Source organism: Drosophila eugracilis, unplaced genomic scaffold (assembly GCF_018153835.1).
Source record: "Drosophila eugracilis isolate 14026-0451.02 unplaced genomic scaffold, ASM1815383v1 contig_2154, whole genome shotgun sequence".
In the NCBI taxonomy this organism is placed as follows: domain Eukaryota; kingdom Metazoa; phylum Arthropoda; class Insecta; order Diptera; family Drosophilidae; genus Drosophila; species Drosophila eugracilis.
Window position 1 is genome coordinate 13,131,221 of NW_024573038.1, and position 10,063 is coordinate 13,141,283.

General features: G+C 41.0%; 3 protein-coding genes across 4 annotated transcripts; 2 read left to right on the forward strand and 1 right to left on the reverse strand.

Moving 5' to 3' along the window:
* The first annotated feature begins 744 nt into the window (after window positions 1-744).
* LOC108118218 (protein argonaute-2) lies at window positions 745-5,752 on the forward strand. Of its 2 annotated transcripts, XM_041818202.1 has the most exons (9): window positions 745-874; window positions 938-1,012; window positions 1,629-2,311; window positions 2,343-2,975; window positions 3,055-3,143; window positions 3,202-3,811; window positions 3,906-4,919; window positions 4,976-5,346; window positions 5,401-5,752. In XM_041818202.1, the coding sequence occupies exons 1-9, from the start codon at window positions 859-861 to the stop codon at window positions 5,489-5,491; spliced, it is 3,582 nt and encodes a 1,193-aa protein (XP_041674136.1). In that variant the 5' UTR covers window positions 745-858; the 3' UTR covers window positions 5,492-5,752. The 2 variants fall into 2 exon arrangements, with proteins under 2 accessions (XP_041674136.1, XP_041674135.1); XM_041818201.1 differs by lacking the exons at window positions 745-874; window positions 938-1,012 and having other exon boundaries at window positions 1,731-2,412; window positions 2,599-2,975.
* Window positions 5,734-7,757, reverse strand: LOC108118219 (T-cell immunomodulatory protein). Its single transcript, XM_017230795.2, has 2 exons — window positions 7,440-7,757; window positions 5,734-7,384 (listed from the first exon to the last, which is right to left on the reverse strand). Exons 1-2 carry the CDS (start codon window positions 7,630-7,632, stop codon window positions 5,784-5,786), a joined length of 1,794 nt encoding a protein of 597 aa, XP_017086284.1. The 5' UTR covers window positions 7,633-7,757; the 3' UTR covers window positions 5,734-5,783.
* A 344-nt stretch (window positions 7,758-8,101) lies between these two features.
* On the forward strand, window positions 8,102-9,693 carry LOC108118253 (DCN1-like protein). Its single transcript, XM_017230844.1, has 2 exons — window positions 8,102-8,231; window positions 8,682-9,693. The coding sequence occupies exons 1-2, from the start codon at window positions 8,229-8,231 to the stop codon at window positions 9,543-9,545; spliced, it is 867 nt and encodes a 288-aa protein (XP_017086333.1). The 5' UTR covers window positions 8,102-8,228; the 3' UTR covers window positions 9,546-9,693.
* The last annotated feature ends 370 nt before the right edge of the window (window positions 9,694-10,063 follow it).

Below are 10,063 nucleotides of genomic sequence, written 5' to 3' on the forward strand. Positions count from 1 at the left end.
TTTTAAAGATCCTTATGACTAAGGATTTTTTAAAAGCCATTTTCAGCTGAATTTTCACGAAGAATATTTCCTAAATATAATACGAATAAATTTGAAATTAAATTGTATTGTATAGCATCACATATTTTTTTAAAAATTCGTATTTGTTTGAAATTGTTATCGGCAGCTATGTTATGTCAAGACTTTTTATCATCGGGTTCCGGGTATCCATCGGTTTCTCAGGTGTGAGAAGGACCACGATAATTGGGTCTGTAGGCATACAGTGCTTATTTTTCCAGACCTGATGGTAATTCTGAGAAAATTCACAATTTTCTTACACATAACATTACGTTAATTTCATAATTTCCCAACCTGGGTACCATAAGTACGAAAACATGATACATGTATAAATAATAACAAGAATAAATAAATAATAGCAATGTCAGGAAATGTCGTAACAACAAGAAAGGGTGATATCTTGAGGAGCTTTGCCTTTCTTAACTATCCCGTAACCTTTTATAGAATTTTTTAAAACTTTTAGGCCTTTGTTGTTCATTTTAGCTTGTTGAATGGCTTAAATATGGAATTCAAATTGCAGAAAAAAGATATTTAGTCAAAGTATTGATATCGGATTGCTTTTTATGCAATTATGGATCGGATGACTCCAGCTGTAAAGCCTGTGTATGGAACATTTTCAAGGCATCTTTGCGGCTCGATAACAAATCGGCCAGACTTTTGAGAGCTGGGAAACTATCGATGGTCATCCCATTCGATATTGATGAGAAACATGTCATCTCTAAGTCAGAACAAAAGTGCAACAACGTAAATTGTTTCGGGAGTTTCTTAAAATAAATCAATCAAAATTTCATCAAGTTCAAGATGGGAAAGAAAAACAGTGAGTTGTCCGGCATACAAATTTAGGTATATACCATATTAAAATGTCCAATTACCACCCCAGAGTATAAGAAAGAAACGGAGGAGCCCAAGGCAGCAGCTCCTCCTCCACAGCAGCAACAACAACAACAACAACAAGGTATGTACAATTTACTGCAATTTGCTTACATATGCAAAATATAGTACTCTTTAAATACATACATTTATATATATTTATCAAATATACAGTTACATATATAAGATTTGCAATTTTAGGAGATAGAAAAGTTAGAGTGGGCTTCGAATGATCGAGAATTTTTTCCATTTTACGGGGAGTCACCACATTCAATGTACTTGTGATGAAATTAAGTTAGCGTAAGTGTATTGGTGCAAAACACGTTTATCTACAGTGCACTATCAACAAATTGAACAAATAAAAGTTGTAACTGTAGTGATTGTCTGTTAATTAAAAAATATTTTCAACAAATAGTTAAAGTTAATGTGCATGTAGGTATATCACGTTAATTGTAATTGTTAATCTTATTCGTTTTAAAATTACAAATTAAACGTAAAGAGTGCACTGAAATTTAAATGGAATGATTTTTCTTTCGTAATTTCGTAATTTGTATGAGGTAATTTTATAAAAAGGATTTTGATACTTTAAGTGAGAATTTCTTAAAGAAATAACAGAAATGTGAACAAGTAAAGTATTACATTAACAAACGTTTTTTTTAAAGCATAAAAATCAATTTCTTAATATGTTTTTAAAAATCTAGCACCAAGACAGCAAGAACCCCAAGCATCCACAAGCTCCGCGGCTTCTGGCTCTAGTGCTCAAAAGGTTGGTGGAGGATGGCAGAAGCAAGCTCCAGGTCATCAGCAAAAGGTTCAAGGCTGGAGCCAGCAGAAAAAATCAGCCCAGGAACAGCAGTCCCGTGGTGTACTACAGCCAGTGAACGTTCAGGAAGGTCCACAACAACAGCAGCGAGGGAGACAACAAGATGGAAATCAGCAGCGTCCACAACAACAGCAGGGACAGGGACAACAAGGTGGATATCAGCAGCGTCCACAACAGCAGGGACAGGGACAACAAGGTGGATATCAGCAGCGTCCACAGCAACAGCAGGGACAGGGACAACAAGGTGGATATCAGCAGCGTCCACAACAGCAGGGACAGGGGCAACAAGATGGAAATCAGCAGCGTCCACAACAACAGCAGGGACAGGGACAACAAGGTGGATATCAGCAGCGTCCACAACAGCAGGGACAGGGACAACAAGGTGGATATCAGCAGCGTCCACAGCAACAGCAGGGACAGGGACAACAAGGTGGATATCAGCAGCGTCCACAACAGCAGGGACAGGGGCAACAAGATGGAAATCAGCAGCGTCCACAACAACAGCAGGGACAGGGACAACAAGGTGGATATCAGCAGCGTCCACAACAGCAGGGACAGGGGGCAACAAGGTGGATATGAGCAGCGTCCACAGCAACAGCCGGGACAGGGACAACAAGGTGGATATCAGCAGCGTCCACAACAGCAGGGACAGGGACAACAAGGTGGATATCAGCAGCGTCCACAGCAACAGCAAGGACAGGGACAACAAGGTGGATATCAGCAGCGTCCACAACAGCAGGGACAGGGGCAACAAGGTGGATATCAGCAGCGTCCACAGCAACAGCCGGGACAGGGACAACAAGGTGGATATCAGCAGCGTCCACAACAGCAGGGACAGGGACAACAAGGTGGATATGATCAGCGTCCACAACAACCGGGAAGGGGACAACAAGGTGGATATCCACAGCAACAGCAGGGACAGGGAAGTCGGAGTCAATACCAAGCCCTTCCTCCTCAAACAGAAGGCACCATCAAACGAGGAACACTCGGCAAACCCGGTCAGGTGGCCGTTAACTATTTGGACATTGACATGTCCAAAATGCCGGAAAAGGCCTTTCACTACGATGTAAAGATTATGCCAGAACGCCCTAAGAAATTCTACAGACAAGCATTCGAACAGTTTCGCATTGATCAATTGGGCGGTGCAATTGCCGCCTATGATGGCAGAGCATCCTGCTACTCAGTTGAAAAACTAAATCTTAAGACTCAGAACGCGGACGTGACTGTAAGTTTTTTACAATAGAAAATGATTTTATATTTTCGTTCTAACTTATAATTTATCAATTTGGATTAATACTTTTTAGGTGATGGACAGTAACGGTCGCTCTCTTAAATACACGATAGAACTTAAAGAGACTGGTGATGCGGAAATCGATTTAAAATCGCTGAACAAGTAAGAAATCGGAATTAAAACAAAAAAAAAGTATTTTGACATAAACTTTTTTGGTTAGCTATATGAAAGATAAGATCTTTGATAAGCCGATGCGTGCCATGCAGTGTTTGGAGGTAGTGATGGCTTCACCCTGCCACAACAAGGCAATTCGCGCCGGTCGCTCATTCTTCAAAATGTCCGAACCAGGTCAACGCCGGGAACTAGAAGATGGATACGAGGCCCTGATCGGTTTATATCAAGCTGTCATATTGGGCGATAAGCCATTCTTAAATGTTGATATATCGCACAAGTCCTTTCCTATGGCTATGACGGTGTTAGAGTATCTAGAGCGATACAGTCTAAGACAAAAAATAGACAAAAATACAAATCTGAATTTCTCTAGGAGGCAAATTGAGTCTTTCCTTAAGGGCATCAATATTTCTTACACTCCACCTGAATCGTTTGGCAGCTCAGCAAGGTCCTACAAAGTAAATGGGCTTTCTATGAACCCTGCAAACGTCCAGACCTTCGAGTACGAGGGCAAGAAGGTCACAATTGTGGACTATTTTAAGAATCGAAACTACATGATGAAATATCCCAACCTACATTGCCTGCATGTAGGGCCTCCCGTAAAAAATATTTTAGTGCCCATCGAACTCTGCACCATTGAAGGAGGTCAACCATTGAATGTGAGTTTAACAAATTATTCTTTAGCTGTTTTTTTTTTTTTTTAATTTTACAAAACCTAGGAAAAAATGTAAACTTAATTTTGGTATTTTGCAGCGCAAGGATGGAACCACTCAGGTGGCCAACATGATCAAGTATGCTGCCACATCGACGAACGAGCGAAAAAGCAAGATTATTGGTTTGCTGAAATTCTTTCAACACAATATGGATCCGACCATTAGTCGCTTTGGTATCCGTATTGCCAACGATTTTATTGTGGTTAGCACCCGCACTCTTAATCCACCGCAGGTTGAATACCAAGGAAACAAGTGGTGCGCAGTGAGGAACGGTTCATGGCGTATGGACAACATGAAGTTTTTAGAGCCAAAGCCCAGGGCTCACAAATGGGCAATCCTTTATAACGATCCACCGCGTGGGTATAAGATGCACTTTAATCAGATTGGCGATTTTGAGCGCCAAATGTTTAACCAAAGCAAGTTTGTAAGCATGAGCCTAGCTGAAAAGGCCGAAATTAGGACGTTCAAAGACGCGAATGACCTGGACGAAGTCTTTAAGGATCTCAAGCGCAATCAGTGCGACCTAGCGTTTGTGATTATTCCCAAAGCCGGTGCTTCCTATGACATCATTAAGCAGAAGGCGGAGCTGCAACATGGAATTTTAACACAGTGCATCAAGCAGTTTACTGTGGAGCGAAAGCTCAATCCCCAGACCATTGGAAATATCTTACTTAAGGTCAACTCAAAGCTGAATGGTATTAACCACAAGCTTAAGGATGATCCTCGACTGCCTATGCTCAAGAACGCTATGTACCTGGGGGCCGATGTAACCCATCCTTCGCCCGATCAACGCGAGATCCCCAGTGTGGTGGGCGTGGCAGCGTCGCATGATCCTCATGGTGCCTCTTACAATATGCAGTATCGGCTGCAGCGAAGTGCTCTCGAGGAAATCGAGGACATGTTTTCGATTACTTTGGAGCATTTGCGTGTATATCATCAGTACCGCAAGTGTTACCCGGAACATATTCTCTATTACCGAGATGGCGTGAGCGATGGACAATTTCCCAAAATTAAGAACGAGGAACTAAGAGGCATAAGTGCAGCCTGTGCCAAGGTGAGTTGTGTGTTTTAGCTAATTAACAAAATTATAAATTGATTGTCAACTTCCAGGAGGGTATTAAACCCAAGATTTGCTGCGTTATCGTGGTAAAGCGTCACCATACTCGATTCTTCCCCAATGGCGAACCATCCCAATACAACAAGTTTAACAACGTTGACCCCGGAACCGTGGTTGACCGCACAATTGTTCATCCCAACGAGATGCAATTCTTCATGGTCAGCCATCAGTCTATCCAGGGGACAGCCAAGCCGACGCGCTACAATGTGATCGAGAATACCGGCAATCTGGACATCGATCTGTTGCAACAGTTGACATATAACTTATGTCACATGTTCCCTCGTTGTAATCGATCTGTTTCGTACCCGGCTCCGGCTTACTTGGCTCATTTAGTGGCAGCCCGTGGCCGCGTCTATCTCACTGGGTATGTAATATAATTGCTTCAGATATCTTAATATTAATTATTTTTGCAATACAGGACTTCAGTTTTCATGGATTTGAAAAAGGAGTACGCGAAACGCCAGATTGTGCCCGAGTTCATGAAGACAAATCCCATGTATTTTGTCTAATCCAAAAATACAATTTTTTTTATTTTTCCTCATTTTTATATTTATCACATTTTTTAAACCATATTCATATAATTCTGATGTAAACAACGTACTCTGTCGATTTCATTATAAGATTGCTTTTAAAGTGACTTATCGTGTGTGGCCACCTGAGATGGGGAAACGCATATTTAAATCGACAGGATGCCGTCTTTACTTCGGTCATATTAATAATCTTTAAATAATAATAAAATAATACAATCAACTCCCTTGGTTGAAACAAAATGGTTACTTAATTTACATTTAATTTGCGAAGTTACATCGCATCAAAATGGAATCTGTGCGACTCTTGCAGGCGCTCTTGTTTATCTTCGCGCTTTTCCTTGATGTAAAGCACGAGGATAATAAAGACGATGACCAGGCAAGTTCCACCTAGGGCCACCACGCTCATTAGAATCAATTTGCTTGGTGTAACGAAAAGCTGGGCCTTCCAGTGCGAAGGTTCGTTTAACGGTTTTGGCACCACAATTATTTGTGAGTTGGGTATGAGCTGCGTCCAGTTACGTAACTTGCTGCCAAGTCCTACGGTCAATTGATCGACGAAATTGGGCGTTCTGCCCAAACCAAAACACGTGTATGGGAGTTGCAAAGCAAAATAAGAGGCCTGCGGCAGTTGCACACTACTGCCGCACTGTTGATCCCCATCTTGAGTGGTAGTGGTGTAAGTGATGCGGGGTCCCGGCAAGTTAGTTCCGTAAGTGCGCTTCTTTCTTCCCAAAGGAGTACGTCGTTCCGGATTCAGCTTGTTGTCCAAACCTGTCAGAACAATCACCTTTACAAAGTTCGCATCATAGTCAAGAGTATTCAAAAAGGCTAGAGGCTGGTATTTGCCCTTTCCATCCTTCCGGATAAGGATCACATCGAGCACACCGTCCTGGTAGAAATCGTAGAAGGCACCAGCTACTGTATTGTTGCCCATCGGCGAAAGGGCGCTCCAGCGGACCTCGAATGTACGCTTTAGTGGCTTGTTGCACGTTGTGCAAGGCACGTTCTCTAGCAGGAACGTCTGCATTACTGGCTTGCCGACATTTAACGGCTGCAGCGTAACCAGAAGATCGGGATAGCCATCCAGGTTAAAGTCTCCACTCCTCGCGGTAATGGTCCGCAAGTACACATCATCGGGTTTAGGTGGCACAAAGGCCCAGGTGATGCCTTGTGGATCGCGAAAGTTTACATGAAGATTTCGGAAATCGGTTCCATCGTGCACCATGATCGAGGAGTTTCGGCAGTTTGAAAGGATGCAAAAGGGCACCACAATGTTCTGAACGCCTGTAAGTTCAAAGTCCATGAATACGGCCTGGCCAATATGGTAGTCGTTGCCTCCGATGGGCTGGAACTTGATCTGGTCCTGGTAGCTGAAATTCTCCTGCTTGTCTTGCTCATTGATGCCGTACCATATTTCATAAGAATTCTCTGTCTGAAGAAAAAGATCCGCCAGGAAGTCGCCATTTAAATCCAAATAGGCATTTGCATTGGGTATGCTCAACGAGGTGCCCTTGATTTCGGTGGGCTCTGCCTGATGGACCACCTCTGGAGGAAGTCTACTACTGTTGAATATCCAGAATGAGCGTTTGTCCATAGAGTTTAAACCGTACAAGTCGATGATCATATCGCGATTGAAATCTAAAGCCATCACCTCTCCTTTGCTGGTGAAGAGTGGCTTGTTAGAGCAATTCAGCTCGGTGGTGTTTCCCCAGTTTATGTGCACCTCGTAGGTATTCTTTTCGCTGCTTTTTAGATTAACTAACACGTCCATAAGGGCGTCGCCATCGAAATCTCCGGGAATTACACTTACTATAGTCTTATCTCCGTACTGGCAATAGGGTCCAAGTCGTAGCAGCGGCTCAGTGTAGTGTCCTACAAGGAAAAAAATAACCATTAGATAGTAGCTTTATTGGAAAGCCATACATACCAAACAGTATCTGCAACGTTTTCATATCATCGCGAATTACAAAAACATCGGTTAGTTCGTCGGAATTGAAATCCCCGAAAGCAGCTACAATGCCCTCTTTGATATCTGCGAAAACTTTATCCGTTATATCGCTGGCGTGGATTACGTTTCCCAGGGTCAACAGCATCCCCAGTACAAGGGTGAATTTCGTCATTCCGATTTTTAGAATTGATATATTTTTGAATATCCCAAATTGCGTTATTTTCCCAGATTTGCCACTTTCTTTGTTATTGTAGAAAATCAATAGTGAATCAGATGTGGGGTAAGCGATTTTAAAGACAGTTTCCACTGTTGCTTCACATGGTATCGAATAGTCTGAAATACGTGTGTCTCCACTGCGTTAAAAAATAACAACTCACAACGGCAAATTTTCGTTTGGAAATGTATTAAGCTTGGCTGGCAGTTAAAAGGAAAGTTTTTTAATCTATACATTTTTTAGCATATGGCAAAGAAGCATAAAGAAAATATAAAAATATATACTGTACAATTTATTTAAACAAATAAAAGGAACATTTGTGAAAATTGTCAAATATTATATTATTTACAAACACAGATGTTAATATTTATATTAGTTTATTTCTTTAAAGAATTAAATAAGTAGATAACTAATTTAGGAACCAGTCGAAATTTATTGACTCTTCGTCACCTGGTCACACTGGCAATAGCAGCAGAAAGAAGAAGAACAAGGGCACTCCAACAAAGTTTTGAGCCCGTAAAATAAACAAATAATATCTATTTATTGCCACAACAATGGTGAGAAATTCTACAAATTAAGGCCCAAAGTTTTGGTCAAGTTATAACCCAGTAGAAGTCCGAGAGAAAGTGTCGTAAATGATCTATTTTCGCATCCGTAACGTCTTCTTCTTCTCGCAGCGCCAGCTTGGGCACTATAGTTGTTGTTGTATTTATGCAATTCGCCTGGGCAACAAAATCTATAGTAAACAATTAAAGGACGCTATATTCATATAATCAAAAGTCCTGACCGTAAGATACGTCTTAGTCATTGCCCCACTTAATGTTATATAGGCCATACTCGAGCGCATATCTTAAAAGTACCTGAAAAATAAGTTTAACTTTCTTCAATACAATCCGAAATTTGGAATGTCTACATAGATATGTTCAATACAAACTTTTAATAGATCACAACGCTTTCTTCTCCTAATTTATATGAACTAATTGTCTATAATGGTAATGATATTGCAGAACAAACTAAAATCTAGCCAGCATCGGGAGAAGGTGAAGAAGTTCATATCGTTAACACAAACTGGCGAACAGACGGCTATTTTCTGTTTACAACAGAACGACTGGAAACTGGACCTAGCCAGCGATAATTACTTTCAGAATCCAGAGTACTACTACAGGGAACTGGATCGCAAACGCATTGAGCAGCTGTTCGTGCGTTATCGGGATCCCAGTGATCCTCTAAAGATCGGATCACAGGGGGTTATACACTTTCTAGAGGATTTGGACCTCAAGCCAGATTCCAAACTGGTGTTGATCATTGCGTGGAAGTTTCACGCTGAAGTGCAGTGCGAATTTTCGCGGGACGAGTTCATTAATGGGATGTGCGACCTGGGAATTGATAGCATTGACAAGCTGAAGGCCAAGCTGCCTATTCTTGAGCAGGAGCTGAGCGATGCCGGCAAATTCAAGGACTTTTACCACTTCACCTTCAACTATGCCAAGGATCCGGGCCAAAAGGGAATCGACCTGGAAATGGCCATCGCCTACTGGTGCATTGTGCTCAGTGGGCGCTTCAAGTTCTTGGATATATGGTGCCAGTTCCTCGAGGAAAAGCACAAGCGGGCCATCTCGCGTGACACCTGGAACTTGCTGCTGGACTTTGCTACTAACATCGACGATCGTATGAGCAACTACGATTCGGAGGGCGCCTGGCCGGTGCTGATCGATGACTTCGTGGAGTGGTGCCAGGAAAACGATCATCTCAAGGAGGAGGGATCACCGGGATCCGGCTTCCAGCAGCAGTCCAACGCGAGCTCCAGCTCCCAAAAGAACATATCCAGCGCCTACCAGACCTCGCACAGTACAAACATGAACTATGGCTAACGAATTGTTACACTGTATTGTATTCTCATTAATGATAGATTTGCTTTTATTCTGATTATTCTAAATAACGGAGATTCTAAGCAAGGCCGGTAAATTTACATTTTCTCTATAAAAGCGTCGTAATAAATAAATAAAGTTAGTAAATGTACTTTGCGTCGGTGTTCTATTTATTGAGCTTTAAAATAAGAAGGTGTCTTATTCTTTTTCAGTTTCAAATTATTATATATTGAAAAGTACATTTTCATCATAATTTAGACGAATTTTTAATTAAAGTTTATTTAAAATTTGTATTTGAAAATATTTAAAACTGTCATTTCTTTACTTATCTGTCTTTTCTATTGAACATATATGTAAAATAGTTTGTTTTTAATGAAATGTTTTTCCCTTTCAGTGTAATAAAAAAATTTGTTCTTTTCAATTTATTTAATTTATTTTCGAAAATTAAAATTAAATATATATTTCATTTTTCACAAAAAGAAAACTTTGAAATATTTGAACATTTTATATATTTTAAATAA